The sequence below is a fragment of the Condylura cristata genome, unplaced genomic scaffold, assembly GCF_000260355.1.
Source record: "Condylura cristata isolate star-nosed mole 26May11 unplaced genomic scaffold, ConCri1.0 scaffold00010, whole genome shotgun sequence".
Classification (NCBI taxonomy): Eukaryota; Metazoa; Chordata; class Mammalia; order Eulipotyphla; family Talpidae; genus Condylura; species Condylura cristata.
Genome location: NW_004567111.1, coordinates 47,711,238 through 47,735,350, shown reverse-complemented (window position 1 = coordinate 47,735,350; position 24,113 = coordinate 47,711,238). Strand labels below are relative to the sequence as shown.

Genomic DNA, 24,113 nt, shown 5'->3' with positions numbered 1-24,113 from the left:
ATGCTGTTGCCATTTGAAAAATGAAGTTTTGCCATCATGTAGTAAAACTGTTGTCAAGTGTCCCAGTTGAATGAGGATGATGGGGGCAAGGCCAGGCTCCATCTTACCAATGGGAGAAAGAAGAAAGGGAGGTTCTATTTTGAGAAACGGATTCCAAATTTGTGTAGTCAGAACAATCTAGAAGATAATTTCATTTCGGTATACATGTGAGCTTTGTGTGATTTTGAAAATACAGTTTTCTTTTGATGTATTTTAGAATCATCATCATTGTTTTCTAATTCTTATGGCCATTGAAGGTCTTAATATTCTTTGATATGATTAGCTGCTAAAAACAAAACAACCCTCTCCTCTCCTCTTCAGTTCAACTGAACTCAACTCTTCTGAACTCAACAAAAGGTTTTTGGCTGCCAATTTTCCCATACTCAGGTAGGTTGAGTATCTCATATCTGAGTCTAAACATAGTCAGTGAAGGAGTTGCTAGAAATCCTTTGGACCAGAAATCCTAGTCCAAAAACCATGGGAGTTGGGGTAGTTGTTCTCAAATTTGGTTTAAATATAGGAATGCATTGTTCTAAAATGCTTCATACACCTGGGGCTGTGTGTACACATATTTCACTCCATTTTTGGAGAAATCTGGTATACATTTCCTTCCTTTCTACGGATGCTAACAGACTTGGACTGTACTTCTTTTTGGATTGAGTGTATCTATGACTAGTTTTTCTGAGAACTTCTCCCTGATTGGCCAGCTGCCTCATTCCAGGAGACCAAAGGGCTGGCACAAGAGTTTGGGGGTGGGGGGGGAATGCCCCTGTTGTTTAGGAAAGGGCTCCATCTAGGTAGACTGAACATTGGCCTTGGGGCCCAGTTCACCACAGCAGTACCAATAATTAAGGGACCGGTACCCAACTCACAGAAATCTTAGCTCCCAGTTCTTAGCCACCATGTCACAAAACTGTTGTCAAGTAAGTTATCTGCCTGGATGTGGATGATGCTTTTCTCCCCTTCATTCAGAAGTTGCCTCCCAGTCTGGGAGTCTGATGAGAAAACGCATGTCTGCACTGTGGTCCCCAGAAAATATACATCTTTGCTTTCTTCCTTCTTTCCTGCTTCTTTCTGGTCTCTCTTTGCAAACTTACAATAAAAATCTCTAGTGTCTGAGCTTATGACAGAAACTTTTCTTTCAGAGATTTGAGCTACACTAAGTATTCAAAATAAATTAAATGAAAAAGTGTTCATTATGAAATCCTTCCTCTCTATACGTGGATGAAACTTGAACAATGTGTGTGAAAAAGGGAGAGAAAGAACTCCTTGCTTTCTACCTAATTGAGTAGTGAAATATATTTCATAAGAAATATCTTGTAAAATGTATCTGGTTTTCCTTTTAAATACTGGAGGACCTAATTTTAAAGGATTATTTGCTATTTTAGTTTTTCAGACTCTGTAAAGCTTGTTTAGAAGTGGTATTTAAATATTTTTACATACAACAGATAGATCTCATCTTATTTTAGATTTATGTTTCAAAAATGGAAGATGGGTAAAAATTGTATTAATTTTAAAGTACTTAAACTTCATGGTATTTTTAAAATTCCTAATTGATTTTTTTAATAGAAAAAGCAGATTTTATTTTTTATTTAGTGGCCATGTTTAAAGTACATTTTGAGAACTATGAAAATGCTAATACTAAGCAATTTTGTTTTGTCCCTAATTGTTACAAAGTTTCAGTTTTGCCTTCAAAATCTCTTAGTTTTGACCTTCCATTTTAGGGACATGAAAGATATGTTCTGATTTCTTATCACTTACACAACTACTTCAATAATCTGTATCACTTCTTTTCAAACTATCTGTAGTAAAGGACAGGTTTTTATTCTTTAAGTTTCTAATCTATCAAAAATTGGTATTTCTACACAATACAAATGGATTACTAAGCCAATGAAATTTTAAAAAGATTACAAAAAACAAGCCCATTTTTTAAATTATGTATTTTTACAGATATAAAATTACCCTGACAAGTTGTTATGAAGGTTTCTAAACATTAGCTCTCATTTTTCATAATTGTATTTTCATGGTATACTACCCAATAGATGTAAAGTTTCACCAGCTCTCACACGAGGTACAGACCTCTTAGAAGCTATATGAAAATGTTGTCAGGATACACCATGATTTTACTCCATGCAGTTAACCAGAGGTTATTTCAAAAGTGTAATTCTTTCTGTACATTGTATTTGTATGGAGCAGCTGAGATTGAAGAAGTAGAATTTAGTAATTAAGAATAGCCATTGCTATAGAGTAAATAATTATCTCCCCCTCCATCAAATTTTGATATTGAAATCTTATGCCCAAAATGATGATATCAGGAATTGGAGACTTTAGGAGGTGATTAGTTTCTTAGGACAATTCTCATGAATGAGATTAGTGAATCTAGCCATGCTTCAGGGTGATCTCAGTCTTCCCAGCCTCCAAAACTGTGAGAAATAAATTTCTATTGTTTATAAGCCACCCTGACTATGGTATTCTGTTATAGCTGTTCAAATGAAGTAAGAAAGCTATGTTTTGAGTAGAAGTACTTAAACATAGGATTGGTACAAATCTAAGGTAACTGAACTAGTCAGGCCAAATAACAACCAGGATGAAACCATCAGTTTTCTTTGCAAAAATATTCACTACCTTTGGTTTGACCCACATGAGAATAATATATTATCAAGAGATATGCAACAGTAAAGAAAAATATTCTTTCCTTTCTCCGGATGCCTCAGAACTGCAGGCCATGAAGAAATCAAAGTCTCCATAGTTAGAAGCGTTGAGGCATAATGTTTATCAGTGTGAGGTATAAGCTATAGATGTATTGCATCTATAAAACAGAAATTACAGAGATTATTCAAATTCTTCTTCATCCAAAGAAGAAAAATGAGTGTTTGCTTGAACAGTGTTAACATTGTGATGAAGAAGCACCTTTGAAAAGCCTCGTGTCATTTATTATCATGGCCCCTGGCGTTCAGACTATTCATGAGGCAAGCCATTTTTTTATCCCTGCATATTTATGGACCCCACGAAAGGATATGTAATGGATTATCATCCATTCATTTTTGCATAGTTATGTTGAGTGTATGTTCTATAATGTCATAGGGCAATAGGTACAAATATTATCTGAGCAAGAAATTACTTGTTTCTCAGCTGCTCTCTCATGTAGTGGTTTAGTTTAAAGCCTTTTATTTACCTTTTTGAGTTGATTTTATATCTCCAGAAATGAAAATTATTGCTTGTTAAGAAAGAAAGAAATTTAGAAGTTAAATGGTAGATTTTATGATTGAATTTATTGTTACTGTACTGCTGTTGTTGTCTGTTTATTCCAAAAGATACTTTTCATGAAAATTTTTATCAATACTTACATGTAGTAACAAATCAACAGTGTTATTAAAAATAAGAATCACCCCAACCCATCTCTAGAAACAACTGCCTTAAAAAAATCTCTCTGTAATGTTATTTTTATTGAGGTAACATTGGTTGGCAATACTTTATGATTTAGGGGGGGTAGCTTCATACTTCTTCAGATGTGTTACCCCATCACACTCACTAAAAAGTACCCATAATCCTCCACAATTGTCTGTGGACCCTCTTCCTTCCTTCTATTCCCTACCTTCATCCTCCTGCTCTGCCTCAATTATGCAGTCATATTTTGGTTTAGTTTTGCCTGTTCCTTTTTTTATTTATTTCACATGGGTGAAATTATCTGCTACTTGTCTTTCTTACTTAGCATAATTTTCTTTAGTTCTATCCATATTGTCACAAATGGCAAGAGCTCACATCTTTTTATTCTTTCACTGTGTATTTCTTATTTTTTTTATCCACATTTTAATCTACCATATCTTTTTTATCCACTTTTCTGTTGTTACACTTAGGCTATTCCTACAATTTGGCTATTGGTAAATAGTGTTGCAGTGAACATAGGAGTGATGCAGTGAGCTTCAAATTAGTGTTTTTGCATTTGGATAAATAAAGTAGTGGGAGTACTGGTTCCTATAGTATTTTTATTATTTTGAGAAACCACCATACTGTTTTTCCATAAGGGACTGGCCTAATCTTCATTTCCACCAACAGTGTATAGGGTTTCTTTTTCTCTGAACACTTGCCAGCACTTAAAATAACTGCTTTTAATCATTCCTGCTTAGTTCTTTTGCTAGATCCTCCTATTATTACTAAAAATTATGGAAGTGACTCAATAATAATAATGGAAGCTTACATATTGTTTTCAAGTTTATCATCTTTATTTCACTAACACCCTCACATAAAAGGTCGGGATTTAGCTAGCTTATATGTTACCTTCTTTCTTCCTCTTTTTAGTCCTTGATACCTATATTTTGATTTATGATTTATGCTATTTTTAAATTATTCTATTGACTTCTGTTGTGAGCTTTTGGGACAAGAACCATTTTCCCTTAAAAGAACACTGATCCTTTGCCGTTTGGTGTCCAGCTTTGGAAGGCAAAATGGGAAGATGGATATGAGTTCCATACTCTTTTGTGTGTGTGTGTGTGTGTGTGTGTGTGTGTGTGTGTGTGTTCTGGGCTCTGTTAGAATATACATTTTTCTCATAGATATTTAAAGTTCAAGGGAGTATGAGTAGGCTTGGTCCTTTTTTTACTCAGTGGGCTGTGCTCTGTGGCTCGTTTCAGTCTGATGTCACAGATTCTTCTGTAACTCTGGAAAATTTTCTCATGCTATCTCTTTGATCACTTGCAGTGCTGTGCCCTAATCTGCTGCACCACCAGGAAGGGCCTCTTTCTTTCATTTTCTATGCTTTTCTTTCTGGAACTTAGTCTAGAAAGTTACCATTAGTTACACGTTGCAACTCATCCACTTTCATGAAGTATCTTATCCTGCCAGGCATTGTACCACTTAAGGAGTTGACTTGGAGATAGAAATGATTGGACAGTGCCTGCCCTGGAGAAGGGCATCCATTCTTAGATTTTTATATAGAGTCAAGATCAGAAATACACATTTTTTTTTAAATAAGGACCAACCTAAAATAAACACGTTATTTTTAAGTTCTTTTTGTGCTACTTGCCTTTTATTGATTAACTTTGATTGTTATTCACTGGTTATGTTTTACTTAACAACTTAGTTGTTAAATCTTTCTGGTAAGACAAGTAGAATGTTTCTACTTTACCAACACGACTGAGCCCAAAGTTTAGGCTGGTTATTTAAATAATTCAACATGGTCTCTGAAGTGAAACTATTTTGGGATTCACTTAGAGTTTCATAGCGAACAATAAAAACTGATTTTGCCCTTAAAAAAACACTTTATTGGGAAAATGAAAGGAAGATGTGAACAGTTATGTCTCCAGAGGGTAGGCATTAGGACAGCTTTGGTAGTTTCTGTGGTAGGCATGAAGGCAGTCTCTCAGAGTACTGAAATGATTCTCCTCTAAACTTTCTGTTAATTGTGACATTCTGCTTAAGATTCAGGCGGCACAGAGAGAGACCGCTGGTCTGTTCTGCTTTCTAAGCCCATTTTAGGGGGGGGAGAGGACCTTAACCAATGACTTCACAGTAAGCACAAACAAAGGTAGAAGGGCCGGTCTCATAAGAGAAAACTAATATTGTCAAAAACTGCGCAGACACAACCTGCAATATCTACTCTGTTTTGTGCTGATGAGCCAATGTTCGATTCTAACCTGCTGGGTCCTTTCTCATCCTAGTGCTGCCTCCTGTACTGGTGCCAAGACACAGCGAATATAACCCCCAGCTCAGCCTCCTGGCCAAGTTCCGCAGTGCCTCCCTCCACAGTGAGCCGCTCATGCCACATAATGCCACCTACCCGGATGCCTTCCAGCAGCCTCCCTGCTCTGCATTCCCTCCCTCGCCTGGGCCATTCTCGCAGTCCCCATGCCTGGCCAGCTACCCTCACCCCCAGGGGAGTCCTGAGCCAGTCAGTCCCTATCAGCACTCAGGTCAGTAAAGCTGCAGCCTACTGGAGTATGACCCAACACAATTTTTTATTACAGGAGCATCAGAACTATAATTGCCGTAACTAATGTTCATGTAGCACTTCACAGTTTACATGGCAACTTCCTGTGGGTCACTGGACTCTGTCCACGCTCTAAGATGAGCCAGACCAGACCCATTTTGGAGTCGTTTAGCTCTGGGCGACAATATGTCTTTTCTCTGGGTTTTGGTGCTAATCCTTTGGAAATTCTCAGAAACAAAGTGGATTTTGGCAGTTTCCAGGGATTTTTTGGTGAAGGCAGTAGAATTAAGATTGTCAAATACTACTTTAATTCATGCAGGAAGATTTCGCCTGGGGGCAAGCAATATGAGGGATTACTGCTAGGCCTTTCCTTGGCCCCTACAGCAATCAAAGGGACTTGATTGCTTGTGCTTGCAAAGATGTATGCAGGACCTGAGGGCCCGAGTGAGATTCCAGTTCTGGCCAGTGCAGAACTGTCCTTTGTGTAGCCCACACATCATCTTGGAGATAAAGCTGGTCAGTAAATATTTACTGAATTGAAAGCTTATGCAAGGGAGAAAGAATGTGCATACCCTCTGGGTAAGGGAGACTCAAATCTATCTTCATAGTTATAGATGCTAAGTGAGTCTAAGGTGATGAAGAAGGAATTAATAGGCAGAAGATTAGTGTGAAATAAGTAATATCCTGAGCTAACAAGTTCCTAAGGTGTGTATAATGCTTCTGGTGTCTGATATTATGCTCTTCCTGATCCATTTATTCATATATTCACTTATTTAACAACTATCTATTCAACTCTTACTGTATGAAAATATCGCCTTAGAGTGCTGAAAGGAACACTCTTAAAAGATTAATGAAAATTGTCTCTGTCCGCAAAGAATTTAAACATGGGAAGATAAAGAAGTTGTCTCTTTCCTTCCTAGATACTCAGTTCTTCCTTTTGTACCCTCAGACTTCTATTTTATATAGAAGTCTAATTTCACACTGACCACACCAGAGATATAGTTCCTGTGTATCTGTTTCCTTCATTCAGCTCTCAGTGGTATCCTCTTTTGCATTTCTAGCACAGAGACTGAAGCACAGTATTTGTTCATTAGTTGATTATTGAATGAATGAATTACCTCCCAGGCCTCCTACTTGGAACTAGAGCTCAGAGCTGCAGGCGTGGATTTTACTGAGTCAGTAAGCACTGACTCAGTGCTGAAACACCTGCTAAGTTCTGTTGAGGCTAGAGAAGTGGTGATGATTATCACAGTAGTCCTGACTTAACAGCCAGTGACTACTGAGATTGGTCATATGGATAAGAAAAGTGTGATAAAGGGTGAGCAGTCCAGGCATGCTCAAAGACTTGAACTGAAAAAGGGGGGTAGGGGGAAAGTAAGTGAATTTGAGGTCAAATTAATAGGACTTGGTGTTGGGGTGAAGGCAGTGATGCTGGAAGAAAACTTGGGAGTCATTCCTTCAGAGTGAAGGAGGTAGATGGAGTCTTGTAGATGGCTGAAAAGGACACAGCAGAAAGAGAAACCATTTAAGGACAAAGTCTTGGTTAAGGGACAGAAGGAAGTTATGTCACAAAATGGATATTTACATAAAACACATATGTGCCATACAGATTTTCTGTACACACGGTATTCTTGCACTGGTTAAGCTAACAGGCTGCTGTTCTTTTTGCTTTTCCCACCCACAAATGACAGACCTCAACCCCTTTCCTGAAAATGGTTAATTTCTCATGGAGGGAATAGCTTTCTGATTAAAAGAAAATAATCCTTTTATAAAATGATTCACAGCAGATTGCCAGTCAGAATAACCTGTCCATAGATAAATAAGAGTAAAAAGAAGTTTTGAGATTAAATAGTTGAGCCCCTTGAATGCTTAAATTTTATTAAGATATAATTCCTGTACCAAACAGTTCATCCATTAAAGATGTGTAATTCTGTGGTTTTCATATTCTTTTACATAGAATAAATTATGCAATTTTAAAATGTGGTAGAATACATATCATGTGAAAATTGTCACTTGAACCTGTTTGAACATACAAGGGCATTAAGAGCATTGAACATAGAATTCCCACTGATGATGTTGTACAACCATCATGACTATATCTAAAATTTTTCTATCACCCCAAACTGAAACCCTGTTGCTATTCAGCAGTAACTCTCATTTTCCTCTTTCTCCAGCCCCTATAATTTACTTTCTGTCTCTGTGCACTTGCCCACTTTAGGTATACCTCTCATATGAGTGGAACATGCATTTATCTACTTGTCCTTTAGTGTCTGACTAATTTTGCTTAGCATAGGGTTTTCACAGTTCATCCATGTTGTAGCTTGTGTCTATACTTCATTCTTGGTGACTGAACAATATTTCATGTCTATGTATACCACATTAAGTTGTATTGATTGGCCGTTGGATATTTGAGCTGTTTTCACCTTTTGACTATTGTGAATAATGCTGCTTTAAACACTGAGTTGCAAGTATCTGAGTCCTACTTTCAATTTCTTTGAGTAGATACCTAGAAGTGGAACTGCCAGGTCCTGTGGGAATTCTATGTTCAATTCTTTAGCTTTATTATTTTTTTTAAGTTTATTTATTTGTGCATACTAGAGCTGGTGTGCAGGCCAGAGATGGGATGGGGGGAAGTAAGATGATTCACTAGAGACAGAGTGGGGAGCAGAACAAATAGAGCTACTGAAATACACTGCTGAGGAGAGTAGTGGCCACGCCATGTGGGCTATTTCCCTGGCCAGGGATTGAACTTGTGCTGCTGTGGCTGCTGATAGCATCATAGTGCTGTGGCTTAACTCCTTGCACCACCAGGGAGGCCCCACTTCTTGACTTTATGATTCAGTTTTTAACTTGATTTATTCAAGAACATGTGAACGGCCCCATCTTGCTTTTTAACTTTTTACCAGAGTTGTAGTACAAGTGCTCACAAGGAAAAAGCAGTGGATCCATACACTTTTGTTAAAGTAATTGTGCCATTTTCAGCCTCTTATCTATCACCTCAGAACTTCTGAGGGTGGAATTAGAAGTCTGCATTTTTAACAAATTCCACTGGCAATTTTTATGCATATCTAAGTGTGAGAACTACTAGAATGGGAAATTCAGTGCAACACATGCAGACTGACCCAACCTTTTATTCACTGGACTCTAATGTAACAAGACCACTCTGAAAAACACCAGGAATGTATACATAAGGAATCTGTTGTTTTAAAAGGTTATCACTACAGTATTTTTCCTCTGCCTCAGGAGTTTTATCATCTTCTGAATTCATTCCTGCTAAGATATTATCTACTGAGTACACCATTTGACTAGCCATGATCACTGTCCAGTCATAGAATGAATATTTGGGGAAAAGATCTCTTGTAAGTGTGCCTTATACTCATGGTGTACAATCAGTTTTCAGCTTCTCTGATTCTGAGCATCCCTGTGGTCATTATATAACCCATGACAACATAGGAACTGAAAACTGAGCCCACTTCAAAGAAAGTTTGACTTTTCTTTCTTTCAGAGCCAGATAACAGACTATTTTGCTATTGAGAAAAGCTAGAATAGCTCTAGATTTGAAAAGCTTATCATGAAGTCATTTGAACTCAATGATTAACTCATAAGTCAGAGGGAAAACTAATTAACCTGTTAGTGAGGATCTCAGGTCGACCAAGTTCTTTTGTAGAACACTCATCATGTCACTTAGAATAGTCTTGTTAAGTTACTGGTCTTTCTTTAGCAATAACACTTTCTACCAAGCCCAGGAATTTAATGGCAAATAAAGTTGGATCAGCTGTCTTTGTGTAATTTTATCAGTTAACATTCCTTTGTTTTGCTGCTTTCTTTTAGTTGAAACACCACCCCCACCACCTTATCATGCCAGAGAAGTCCCAGGGACCCAGAATGGCCGACCTCTGGATGCCACAGCTGATAGTCATTTAGTGCTGTCAGTGCCTAATGGAGGTAAATTTGCAGATGAACAGCTAAATGTAGCTATTTTCAAGAGTATTTCCTATTTTCTCCAAGAAAAACATGTCAGAAAACAAAACAAAGTGTACTGGCCTGCACACATGTGCTTCAAGTGATAGGTAGCATGGCTTTGCATTTCAGCCCATAAAGTGTGTGCTTTGTTTAACATCCCAGTTAATAGGATAAGTTATTATTTTATTTTATTGTATATCTTCTAATTAAATTTTTAAGTTCTAAGCTAACATTAGAAGTTTGTATTATTGATGTTCAGTGTGGAATTGGGTATTTAAGTAGTTAGTGATTTTGTCCCATTTATGTTTTTTGTTGTAGGGATATATTTCCTTTGGTCTAAAGGGGTACTCTTAGAAATATATATGAATAGGGTTTTTACCCAATTTTATTAGGTCTTATAAAGGCTAGATAAATGTTGCTCAGCTTTAATGTTCAACCATGGGGTGAACTTGTATAAATGCAGATTTTGATTCTCTAGACCCGATTTGGGCTCCAAGAACCTGCATTTCTACTAAGTTCCTAGGCAACGCAGAGGCTGCAGTTCCAGGAGCCCTACTGAGTAGGGAGACTATAAAGGAATTTACTATGTAACATCTCAGAGTGAATTATTTTATTAGTGAAGGTGATTTGTTAAATCAAATAATAACCCACTGATTTGTTTAATAAATTTACATTTTAGTGCGTGCAGGAACACACTTTATATATAAGAATGACTAGGATATTTGAAGATAAGAAAGATAATGTGACCAATGGAAAGGCAGAGAAAGAGACTGGGTGGCAGAGGAAGGAAGAGCTCTGAGCTCCGGTTGGCTACTTAAAAATGAAAATTTTGCAGGTGAAACTATAACGTTCAAGGATTCCCTGATGAAATAAATAGCTTTCTTTAAAATACTTCAAGGCCATGAATAACGTGGGTTTCCTTATATACATGAAGAAGGATGTGAGTTTGATTGGAAGTTTTTTTTTTTTCCCCTAGGTAGCTAAGAGTTCTAATTGATGCTTTTGATTTGGTTTTCATCATATCTAAACTATTATTTTTTATTTCATGAGGTCACCTGCCAGCTTCTTTTAGCTGTTTCCTTTAGGGGTGATGAAAATCACATGGCTCCATTTCCTGGCCCCTCAAAACAAATGAGAGTATTTACAAACATGACTACAGGAACTATACCTTGGTCTCTATGCTGCAGGGACATTAAACAGACCAGTTAACCACAAAAACATCTGTTAAAGTAACAGGATTTTAAACATCGCAAAGCAGCATGCTTGATCTGGCAGACAGCTTTCTAGTCACTAATGTGCATTGAAGTTTCCCGACAGAATCATGAGGTGGGAAGGAAGCCTAGGCCTTACTGTAGTGATGTGCCGCTTTACTTTCTTTCAGACTTCCGTCCAGTGTGCTACGAGGAGCCGCAGCATTGGTGCTCAGTGGCCTACTATGAATTAAACAACCGAGTTGGAGAGACGTTCCAGGCGTCCTCGAGAAGTGTGCTCATAGATGGATTCACAGATCCTTCCAATAACAGAAATAGATTCTGTCTTGGGCTTCTTTCGAATGTGAACAGAAACTCAACAATAGAAAACACCAGGAGACACATAGGAAAAGGTAAAAGCAAACATATATTCCTGCATATGTTCTTCTGAGCTAAAAAGTAGAAATAGAAACAAGTCAAGTGTTGCCCACATAACCTAGGGGGGGTGATCCAGGGTGGGTTAGCTGGAGACCATTTGAGGGTTCAACTGAAAAATGACTCGGGTTTTTGGCATGTTAGTCTCTCTGACTGAGAATATTGGAGTAGCATTTTCCTCTGCTGGAGGACATGACTTTTGGTCCTTTGAAGTAGAATGAAAATACCTATCATATGTCCCAGCAGTGATCTGTCAACATCAATGTTAAATGTTGAAATATAAGGTCCATAATTGATAAAGTACAGACATTTTATGAAGATTTACTGTAAAAAAATACGAATCTGAGAAAATTTTGAACATACAATTTTACTAGTGAAGTCATTAAAGTTGCTGTTGCAGAATACTTAATATCATGAGATATTAAAATATTAGAGATAAAATATTCACATGAGAGTACTAAATGAAAAAAAGCTATAAAACATCCTGTAGGTGAAAAAAAAAAACAGCAAATGATAGCTTTGATTATTTCTGGGATGTGGATTTATGTCTTCTATGTGTTTTGGGGCTTAGTTTTTTACATTTCTGTGTCTTCTCATTTTCTCTGGGCCTTCTTGCAGCAGGTGAGGAAGATGAGATAGGATCACTACAGAAGCTCCATATTACAGCTCAGCCCTCCCAAGCTGAGTGGGTTGGTGGCAGAGGTGGGGTACGCAGTGTAGCTCATCTGGTCTAGATTGGCTTTGTTCATTTTGCCATCTTCAGAGGAATTAATGTCTTAGTTTTATGGGATCAACTTGACTATACCAGTCCAAAGGTAGATTTGTGTGATTGTGCTCCTTTCTCATAAAAGTTGCTGCCATCTGCTGGAGAGCTCCTGTAATTACTACATAGCTGTTGGCAGGCATTCCCTGGAGTTAAGCAGTGACCCACTCTGTCCTCTGAACTAAAGCTCTGGTGTGGATGTGAAATCTGTGCTTTTATAGTCTTACTTTTTTTTTTTAAATCTGCATTCAAAAAATTTTTTTTTAATTTTGGAAAATTTCTTGTATATACAAAAGTAGTCATGAAATGAATCTTCATATTTACCATCTTGAAAGATTCAGATTTGATATCATTCTTTTCTCTTACCCTTCACGATATTTCATATCCTCTCTCTAATACCTTTGAATATGTATCTAGCTATATTCAAAACCACAAAAGAGGACTTGCTTTCTGACTCAAGCCCAACTCAAGAAGTCTTTGGTTCTAGTTAAACACAGTGCAGCGCTCTTGATCTCATTAAGGTGGATATAATTGCACACAAATAAAAAGTTAGGATAAAAAGCACAACTTTAGAAGAAATGCAGTCTAAGGTGTGGGTGGAACTTGCTTGAGGGCCACGCTGCCTTTGGGTCCTTTATCATCTCAGGTGGCACTTTCTGTGGGCACTTGTCCTTATTGTTCTCCCTTCTCTATGGCAATCTTGACTCTTTGAGATTGAAAGCCACTGTTCTGGCTCTCAGATGGAGGCAAAAAAATCATTTGCTATCTGAGCCTTCTTTAAAAGCAGCTGTCTCCAGGCCAAACCTAGACTCCTTCACATTGGGGTTTCTCATCATTGTCCTGTTGACTCAGGTCTTCATGTGCTCATCTCTTTGGCTCTGTGCCCTTTCTTTGCTCCAACTGCTAAAGCGCTACCTGCCCGCCCAAGCAGGCTCTTCTCTACTTTGTTATTGTGCCAAAGGCAGTGTGGTTGTGGGTAAGACTAATACAATTGAAACTCATCCCTTCCATAAAGACCAGGATCAGATAACAAAAATCTTTTCTCTTCTATAAATTTCATCATTTCTGGGAAGGTTACATATTTGAAGGTCATTCTATCTAAACAGGTACTAAACATTTAACAGCTTTTTTCTCTGGTTCTTACCGCTTGTTCTCCATCATCTTTAGAAGCACAGCCTCCCAGAGGCAAGCTTTCCCCTGGGAGGTTGCAGGGTTGCTAGAGGATTTGTCCTTTCCCAAATGTGTCAGTGTAGCCACGAAGTCATGTCCCACTGATCAGGACAACTCTGGGTCTCTTATCATGGCCTGGGTCTTGGATGGTAGGACCCAGTCTGCTTGGGGAGACAGAATAATGAAGGTTAGAAGGAAGTGGGAGAGGAAAGAGGAGGGAAGAAAGTCTGATACAATTGGCGAGAGGGGGCTGAGTCTTGGCCTGTATGTCAAGAGTAGTGCTGTAGCATTGTGACTCTGGATCAGAACCTATGACATGATACTGAAAAAACATTTGCTGACATTGATTAAGGGAAAGGGGTGGGTAGAGGCAGCAATAAAGAGGGTGGAGGGAGTCACATAGAATGCACAGCTGCCTCAGATGCTACTCAGAACCTTAAAGAGATGCTCTGAGCAGGCATCTTTAGAGCTGTTTCCTGACTGTACATGGGTGTTGGGAAGGGGTATGTTTTTAAAATTTTTGTGTTTTCATTTTGATGCGATTCAAAATACAGGCAAGTATATTCTGGTTCCTTCTGTAGACTCCTGTGACAGCATGGTGATTTAGTTACTATCATGTTGGCAGATAGTGCTGGAGAAAAACTGTTCTGGTGTGTAATTAGATTTCCTTAATCAGATTAAAACTTCTTCATTTTATCTAGCCCCAGTCCCTTGCTGTGAATTTAAGTTGCATTTTAGACCCAAACAGTTGGAGAGAAAGAATGAAGGAAAATTTAATTTGGAATGAAAATGCCTGGGCAGCAGTATCCTCAGGATGCTCTTTGCCTTTTAAGTCTTAGAGTGTGAGATATAGAAGTACTCACTATTTTGATTCTGAGTCTTACATCCGACAATATGGCAAGAACTTTGCTATTCACAGTTTAAAAATAGGCGTTATTTCTATGATCTATAATAGTACACGATAAGCTTAAAGTGAAATAGGTCTCTGATATATTTACTAGGAGAAATGGATTTTTAATTGTTGTAGAATAAAATTTAAACTTCATTTATTGTTTCCTCTAAGTGGGTTTAGTGTTTGTAGTTACATAACATAGCCACACTATTATCTGTGTTCAATTTTTATATTTTTCTTTATATGTGTAACTGGAGGGCCATTTGATGTTTTCTGCACCGTGTGCTTATTTTACATAGAAAATTTTGAGATCTTATTTTTGGAGTGAATAGTGTGACATTGAGACAGTGAAGAATAGCACAATGGGAGTTTGCTTATTTGTTCTTGGCAGTGATTATCAACATGGGTTGCAATTCACTTTAATATTTTATATTTGCATAGAAGAAATAGGGTGCAGGCTAGAGGTACAGGGGGTTGGAGGGTGAGAGGATTCTCCAGAGACAGAATGGGGAGCAGAACAGGCAGATCTACTGAAATACACTGCTGGGGGAGCAAAGGGCAATGCAGGAGAGAGGTCTGCTCTGCCATGTGGGTCACCTCCCTGGCCAGGGATCAAACTCAGGTAGTCTTGGTGGACCTTCTCAGTTGTAGGGCTGAATCTTAACCCCTAGGCCAGCAGGGAGGCCCCTGGAGCTCACTTTTAAATAGACTCATGGAAAAAAAACAGTAGAATTAAAATAACATTGGGTTGCACATCTTCTGACTCTCTGGTGGTGTTAAAATTAACCTCAAAGTAACATGTCTCATCTCTTGAGGTAATGAAGGTCAATGAACAGGGAACATTATCATACCTAATATCAGTATGGTGCTGGTGGTTGAAGCTACTCTGCTTTGCCTCCCAGGTGTGCATCTGTACTACGTTGGAGGAGAGGTCTATGCCGAGTGTGTGAGTGACAGCAGCATCTTTGTGCAGAGCCGAAACTGCAATTACCAGCATGGCTTCCACCCAGCTACTGTCTGTAAGATCCCCAGTGGCTGCAGCCTTAAGATTTTCAACAACCAGCTCTTTGCCCAGCTGCTTGCTCAGTCAGTTCATCATGGATTTGAAGTGGTTTATGAGTTAACTAAGATGTGTACTATCCGGATGAGTTTTGTTAAGGTAAGGAGTGTGTGCTCTCAAGTTATAAAATGGAGAATGAAGAAAAAAAAAAAAAGACAAAATCTATTTTCAGTTGATATGGCTGCATACAGGAGGTGAGGGGGAGTGAAGAAACTCTTTGTTTTCAGGAAAAGCACCTGAGTGCTAGAGTAGGAACTCTCTTGTCTAGCAATCATGAGAAAATTCTTTGGCATATCACTTTTGGGGAAAAACAAGTTAAAGTGGTTATCTGATAATTGTAATGCAGAGGTTAAAGGGACAGTCATTTCATCAGATTTAATACTATTGAGATTTACCATTGATTGATTTGCTGATCATTGTCATTCAAGAAATGTTGGCAAATTTATGCAAATCAAGTACTCTGCTTGTCAAAAATCAGACAGGCAAACAGAGCTTATTTATTAAATTGAATATATGTGACACCGTTTACACATTTTCAGATACCCTCCCAAAGAATCAGTATGCTTTGCTCTAGGTTTTTTCAAAATAAAATTCTTTAATCCTTTAAAATTACCATGAAAAATAACTGTTGCTTTTCTATTCTTAAAATTATGTTTTGTTGCAAATTAATTATAATTTCAGTGATTACTTTAAAACCAAGAATGGAGAAAATAGTTTTTAACTAAAAAAATGGGTTCTTGAAACTGTTTCTCTTTCACAATGACAAAGTAGTTTCATTAAATTTAGTGGAAAGCTTCAGAAGCATTTTTACATGGTAAAATAATTAAATACCCGGAAATCTTTTCAAATGTTCTGATGCTTTGGAGCCAGTAGGGGGCATTAAATTGCCAGTAATGAACAGTCATTTGCATGAAGTTATTTTTTTCCAGGTCAGTGTTTTTAAAATTAGGCTGAAATACCAACATCTCAGAGATAATACTTTTCTTGTAAAAGTGAATACTATGTGCAGTGGTAGATATTAACTACATAATCATTTTATAGTGTATACATATGTCAAGTTATTATGTTATACACCTAAAATGAATATGTTTATGCCAATTATATTTCAATAAAACTGGAAAAAAGATTTAGTATGAATAAAAATATAAAACTATTGGTTATTTTAATTGGATATAAAATAACCAATAATTTTATATTGATACAATATTTTGAACACACATGGTTATTAGACCTTTAAACAATAAAAATTAAAGGAAATTGTAGATGACTGAATAGTGGTGGCTCTCCTGGAGAGTGATGGACCAATTCATCTTTAAAGTCTTTTTTGGCTGTGATGTTTACTAAGAATTAGTCCACAAATATTTCTTAAGTACCTAACAAGTGCCAGGCCACATGCCATTCTAGGCATTGGGAGTGATTGTACAGAGAGCCCTGTCCTCCTGAAACCAAGGCTTTATTAAGGAAAGACAGTAAACAACAGCTCTAATAAAGAGGTTGCATGAAAGAGAAAACAGCAGTTAAAGAGTTTTAGAGCACTGAGGAGAGGGAAGGGTTGCAGACTTACAAAGGTGATCAGGATCTGCTGTTTTTGAGGTGACATTCAGCAAAGATATGGAGACAATGGAGTTGGTGCTAAGGGTCTTTGTCAGAAAAGCAACGGAAGGTCAAGAACCTCCCTGGGAATTTGCAGGATCAAGCAATTTGCAGTGTCCCTGGAGAGAGATGAGTGTGGAGAGGTGAGATGGGAACAGTAACACAGAACCAGATCAGGCCCTCCCTAGTGGCACAATAGGTTAAAATGCAGCACTGCGAAGCATCTGCAGCCACTGCAGCGTGAGTTTGATCCCCAGCCAGGGAGTGACCCACTTGGCACAGGAGACCTCTCCAGTCCCATCCGCTGCTCCGCTCAGCAGTGTGCTTGTCAGTCAGCCTGTTCTGCTCCCCATTGTCTCTGGTGAATCATCTTAGCCTCAACCATTTGCCTCTGCCTATACCGCCAGTTCTTGTATGTATAAATTAATTAATCTTTAAAAACAAAACCAAGCATAGAACCAGATCAGAGCAGATTTTGGCTTTTGATCTAAAAAGATGAAGAGCCATTGCAAGGATATGTTTCAGGTCTAACTAGTCACCCAGCCAGGAATTGGTCCCAGGCTGCAAAGGCAGCGCTGAGTCCCGGCCACTAGACCAAGGGCTGGTGTCTCATGAAGCTGCATCAGGAACTTTGCTGACTCTCAGGCAAGGAAGAGATAAAAAGCAAATTTGTTTAGAGAAATCGATACAAGAAAAAGTTCATAAAGAGAAAAGGAATAGAAACAAACAAACAAACAAAAACAGGCCAGGAAGGGGCAAGGAAATTGAAGTGGAGTCATGTCTCAGGGAATATAGGCCTTCTTATCCTAATGATTCTAAAGCCCCATTAATCTCTTTATGATTGGTTAGTTCTCAGTGGTCTCACTCACTCTTTCTAAAAGACTCTGCCCAGATTTATATCTTGCATCTCAGCCCTTATGTTAGAGTTCTTTTACTATTTTTTAAAATTGTTTATTTATGTCTACAAGAACTAGAGTACAGGTCAGAGATGAGGAGCGGAGGGTGAGAGGATTCACCAGAGACAGAGGGGGAGCAGAGCAGGCAGATGGACTGAAATACACTGCTGAGGGCTTTTTCTGTATTGTCCTTGTCCAGGAATGTCCTGTTGTCCCTGGGGGGAAGGTACTTAGGGGCTTAATTAATCCCCTTTGGAATTTGTTGTCCTTCTCTCTGGAGCCTTCCTTATTCCTCCTAGGTTTTTTCCTCATCTTTTCTGACCCTAGAAGCTACCCACTTGCCCTATGACTCAGATGTGAGCAATGGCTTTTCATGATCTGACTTGTTTTCAAGCAATCACTCAGGCTACTATATGGAAAACATATCATGCAGCAAGGTTGGAGATAGGGAGAATTGTTAGGAGGGTATTGCAGTAATCAGGTGAGAGAAGATGATGGCTGCCACTGGGAGATTTGTGAACAGTGGAAGGAGTCAAGACACGTTACAAGATACTGAGTAGAGTTAATGATGTTGCCATCAACAAGGATGGAAAGGATACAGGTGGATTAAGTTTGGACATAAGATTAAGAGTTTAACATGGAGGAGAATCACCAACTTGCAGCATATGCAGGTTGAGCAGCTGAGTGGACAGTTGGATATACAAGCTATGTGTGAGGAGAGATGTCTGGCTGGATATGTAAATTTAGGACTTGTCAGTGAATGGACAGTATTCAGTGCCTTCAGCTGGGATGAAATTAACAGGTTGAGTTTAAACAAAAAGATAAGAGAGAAGGTCTAGAATGGTGCCATGGACATTTCAATAGTTGAAGATGTGGGGGGAATGAAAAAAAAAAAAAAAACAGTGAAGCCAAAAGCCCAAATAGTGATGGAGTAGTAAAGCTAAGGAAGGAGACCTCTCCTGCCCTCCTGTGACTATGCAGGTGTTTCTTTCCACAAACCTTTTCCCTTTGCAAAGCAGAAGCAGCAGCTGCCCTGCCCACTGTGATGATGAAGGCTAAGTCACATACTGCTGAGTAACACCACAACTGATAGCTGAGCATTGATTCTAGTAATATAGAGGTCTGTTCTGTTTTTTTTTAAATCTTGACAAGAACAATTTTGTTGAAGGCTGGGACCAAATGCTGATTAAGAATGGGTTTAAGGTCCCTCCCTAGTGGTGCAGTGGGTAAAAGCACAACACTATGAAGCTATTTGCAGCCACTGCAGCACAAGTTTGATCCCTGGCCAGGATGGTGACCCACATGGTGTAGCAGACCTCTCCTGACCTACCCACTGCTCCCCTCAGCAGTGTACTTGATCGATCTGCTTGTTCTGCTTCCCACTCTGTCTCTGATGAATCCTCTGATTGCCCCCGCACCTCTGACCTGTACCCTAGTCCTGTATGTATAAATAGATCTTTAAAGAAAATAAAAATGGATTTAAGGAGGTAATGGAAGGAGAAAAATTGAGGCAGTCAGTAAAGACAACTTTTTTGAGTGTTTTTTTGCTAGAAAGAGGATTGAAGATACTAGTGATTGGGAGGTGGTAGGGCAGAGAAGTATTTTGAGGATGGAATATATTGCAATATGTTTGTATGTTGAGGAAAGAGCCTGTAGAAAGCAGATTGTCAGAGAGAATGGGGATATTTGCTGCAGTGATGTCCTTGGAAAGTGAGCAAGTCTTATGTATAAATGTATAGAGCTTATTTAGAAACACAGATAATTAATTTATGGTAAAAGGCAGAAAGGCCGAGTATTGGATGCAGGTGATATGGAAATTCTCTTTTGATCGCTCAAGTTCTCTGATTTAAATATAAAAGTTCATCAGTTTCAAGGAGGCTGAGGAGTAGATTTTGGATGTTTTAGGGAAGAAGGGAAGAAGAGCAGGGGCATTTGGGGCATTTGAGAGGCACAGGGAGAAAAGGAATTGGGGGTATACTGTGAGTGCTAGGAACCATCAGAGATCCACTTCAGATGGATGGTTACAAGAGTGAAGTATGATCAAGCTGCATGATTATATTGAAATATAATTTCAATAGACTGTGATTTTAAAATACACTTTCATTGATGTATCTACAACATATAGAGATAAATATACAATTTGTTCATTCATTCTCTCCCATAAAAGGTAATGAAAAAGAAAGTAGCCAAAACTGAGCCAGACAGAGAAAAGAGAAACAAGCTTTGTTAATCAACTGCTGATTTCAAGAGAACCTTCCAGTTCTCATTTTAAGCTATAACCACTAGTCTGAAATAAGTGACCAGGTTTTATGCAGAACATTATCTTCAACTTTTAAGGGAGTGGACATAAGGTCAAATTTCTTTCCTTGTTGAGAGGAAAATGATTTGCGAGCATTTCTGACCAGATCAGGCCTAGGCTGTCTCTAGGTCCAAGTGTTTCCTCGTGAGCAGAGGGGAGCATGGACACAGACTCATCCCAAGGTGTCTGGTCAATGCAGAGTTGTCCTGTACCATCAAGAGTTCACATTCTCTCTCTCTCTCAGGTCACAGGGGCTGCTCTAGTGCTTAGGCTCTGTCCAGTGAGCTTGTTTGTGTCTTGGGGCTGACTATAAAGTCTGACAATCACTCTTGTCTACCTTCTTGCTTCCCAGGGCTGGGGAGCCGAGTATCATCGCCAGGATGTCACGAGCACTCCCTGCTGGATTGAGATCCATCTGCATGGGCCCCTGCAATGGTTGGACAAAGTTCTGACTCAGATGGGCTCTCCACATAACCCTATTTCTTCAGTGTCTTAACAGTCTTGTTTTAACCTAAATTTCTATAGAGTAGATGCCGTTGCAGGCAGTGGCTTATATGATTTTGGATTTGCAGCTAATTGAATATGGATAATATATAGAATTCCTAATTTTGATCATTTGTTTTGTGCTTCCTAGTTAACCTGAGACCAGTATAATGCTGTTAGAAAAGCAGAATTTTGCTGCCTGAGCTGTAAGAAGCAACCTCTTTAGTAGAGGAAGCTAAATGTAAGGCTAAAATTGTGTTAATAGTGTTTGAAGCGTGTCAGCAGATTAGAAGGCAGCCGTGAAATGGCAAGTATATGGCCCATCCTTAAAAATATTAAAGCTGTTTATATACAAAAGTCAGGTACTGGCAGCACTAAAGCAAATACTGATAAAACAAAGCAATCAAACCCATAGAATTTAAATGATCTTACTTATAATGCCATTGGCAAGAAAAAAAGCAAGCTAGTACAATCAATTATATAAGATAAGCCACATAAACTTTATTTCTGAAGTTAAAATACCTATAGCTGAACTATTTTGCTGATATATTAATGGTACATTTTAAACAAACTGTGATTGGAAAAGAAAGAAACTGTGAAATTGAGAGTCGGTTGCGTCGGTAACTGCCACTGTAAAAAATAATAAGTCTACTATAGGAACAGATGTAAAAGTAACATGAAATTAGTTGTATCCCCATTGCAAAATAAGATCAGAATTTTCCCAAGAATCACCTATGGAGGTTCCTGCTTCCCACCTAGGAAATCAGTAACTGCTTACTGTCCCGATAACTTCTGTGTCTACAGTGTGAGCTATAAGGCCATGTGTGATGGTCATAGAGATGAAGAGGGTAAAATAAGAGAATTAGACAAAAGCATCACATGGTTACTTATATCTTCTCACATTCCCACATTAAAAGTCTCTAGGTGATGACGTTCTGTTGACAAATGTTAATGATTTACACATTATTATAACAATGGTGAAGTCTTTGAGAAAAATTTAGATACACTGATGGTTTCAAATAACTTCCCATATAAAGTGATAATAATTTCTTAATCCCTGTAACATCTAGGGAACAGTGGAACCAGGTAATAGGTTTTATTTTAAACCTGGGTTTTTTTTTTTTTTTTAACATCTAGATGATAAAAAGAGGAATATTCCCTAAATTTCTAGGTACTTTCATATATATATATGTGTTTGTGTATGTGTGTGTGTGTATGCATATATATCTGTAAATATACACACACACACATATACATATATATATGTATATAATTCCAACCTTCTAAACACCGCGCTGCTTGGAAAAACAGTTCTCGTCCTCTCTTAATAAATGTCTCATTTAAGAAGGTAATTATGCTTATAAGAGATGGTACTTCACTAAACCAAGAGGTTTCTTCATTTCTTCAACTTTTTCTAGCATTAGTGCACACAGTAGTTGTTTCTCATGAAATTGTATTCAAGGTAGAAATGTTGATATGACAAAGTGATCTGCGTGAGGACTGCTGTCAGCTCTCATAATGACTGGTGTTCTCTAATAGAAACTTCATCTATACACTAGAAAATAAATCTTGCATTTTACATGAAAACTAGGTGGCCCACTTAGTATTTAGAAACCTCATAGTCTATTGGTTCATCAACTATGTATTATGCATCTCTGTAAGCCAGGTACAATGTTAGGTACTGTGGAATTGAATATAAGCAGAAAGTCTAATAGTAAATATGTTTGCATACACATCTTTGTGTTTCAGAACTTTTAAAACATGCAATCTTCCTTTTGTGGGGAAAAAAAAGCATTTGATTCCTCAGTTATCTGTACTTTGAAATTTACTTCATTTCTCTTCTGAGCCATCAAGTAATGGATGAAAATGTTCTAAGATAAGTGCTACTTTTCTTCCTTATCTCCAAGTTGCGTTATTTTCCCCCTTGCTTCCCTATTTTCCAAGAATTCCTGGTCTCCTCTTTTTCTTGAGAAAGGCATTACAATGCTGAGTCTTTCTTATACAAGTACCAGCCACAGAGAGTAGCAAGTACATGTGATTTTGGCTCCAGGGAGCAAATATAGTCTTTTTGATCTCACCACAAGTGTTCAAACATCCTCTAATAATTTAATTAATAGTAACTGGTTGCATATAAAGGGTACTTAAATATTCAGACTTTCATGTGGCTTTGGGAGACCAGAACAAAATATTCCATTGAACCTGAATTATTTCTTTGCAAATTAAGTGATAAATGTGGTGCATAAGCATCATCGCCAAATCTCTTTATCAGGATATGTTTGAAATTCAGAGAACTTAGAATTGATAAGAAATTAATCCTTTGCTCATTTTAATCAGCCTTTAAAATTTTTTGCTGTAATGAATCATCAAAATGCCATGCAGTATTTAACTTTAGCCTTCTAAATGCACTCACTTAGCATTCATTCCTTGAGATAGACAATCAAAAAAATTAATAATTGATAGCACTCTTATAGGATAGCTAGCAAAATGCACACGCTAAGCCATTTAGTGCAGCAGCAATGCCAAACAAGTTTAAGGTTGCCAGGGGCAAGGGCTGTGCAATAAACAATCACATTTTTTCCTGCTTACAAGATAAGAACATTTATCATATTGCTGAAATCTGGGTTTCTTTCCTGTTAAAAAGAAAGTTGAGATGTGAAAAGTTTTAGTTAGATGCTCTTTTAATATCTGTTAATGCTTTGGAACTATAAAATGTTACTGATCAACACATTAACTGTTGGTTTTTTTACACTCAGTATACATCAGGAAAAGTTGTGCATCAAAGTAGCATTTAACATCATGAAGACCCTTGCATCGTCTTCTAAGGAACTGAATCCCCAATAACAACAAATGTATTTTATAAGTACCACCTGCAGGACTTTAAGCTCCTGCTTAACTGAATGTATCCCAGATACTTGGCATATATGTTCAATAAGTAAAGCAAAATATAATGCATTCCAAATCTTATCTTTCCCTGTTATGATTTAGCAGCTGAAGTGTACAACAAGAAGTTGTTTCTGCCATATATTAAGGATAAGTTGAAATTATTGAAAAACCAAAAAAAAAGAAAGAAATTTTCTATTTAAATTATGCTTTTGATTATAATATACAAGCTTCAAGCATCCTACAAATGCACACTTATGATTACTTATAATAAAGATGATTGTACCTATCTTGTCTTTTGACTCATTTTTTTCCCCTGCAAATCTCATAGGACTCAATGCATATGGGCCTAAGGCGCTCAAACCATCTTATTTTGAAAATGGGATTTTTAAAATATACTATGCAATAAAGAATCAGGTAATGGTTTTGATGAAACATCTTAGGCTAACTTATTAAATACAGGCTACTTACGATAGTTTGTCATAATTTTAGAGAGGATATGCATAACTTTTTTTGGAAAGTAG

The 24,113-nt window shown here is 37.9% G+C and overlaps 1 protein-coding gene across 2 annotated transcripts in view; it reads left to right on the top strand.

Moving 5' to 3' along the window:
• SMAD9 (SMAD family member 9) overlaps positions 1 to 23,849 on the top strand; it is a 56,272-nt gene extending 32,423 nt beyond the window's left edge. For both annotated transcript variants that reach the window (XM_012723335.1, XM_004680209.2), the window contains exons 5-10: positions 361 to 426; positions 5,697 to 5,948; positions 9,797 to 9,910; positions 11,310 to 11,531; positions 15,281 to 15,537; positions 20,579 to 23,849. In XM_012723335.1, coding sequence (XP_012578789.1) covers positions 361 to 426; positions 5,697 to 5,948; positions 9,797 to 9,910; positions 11,310 to 11,531; positions 15,281 to 15,537; positions 20,579 to 20,722 — 1,055 coding nt within the window. In that variant the 3' untranslated portion in view covers positions 20,723 to 23,849. The remainder of the gene's footprint in view (positions 1 to 360; positions 427 to 5,696; positions 5,949 to 9,796; positions 9,911 to 11,309; positions 11,532 to 15,280; positions 15,538 to 20,578) is intronic.
• The last annotated feature ends 264 nt before the right edge of the window (positions 23,850 to 24,113 follow it).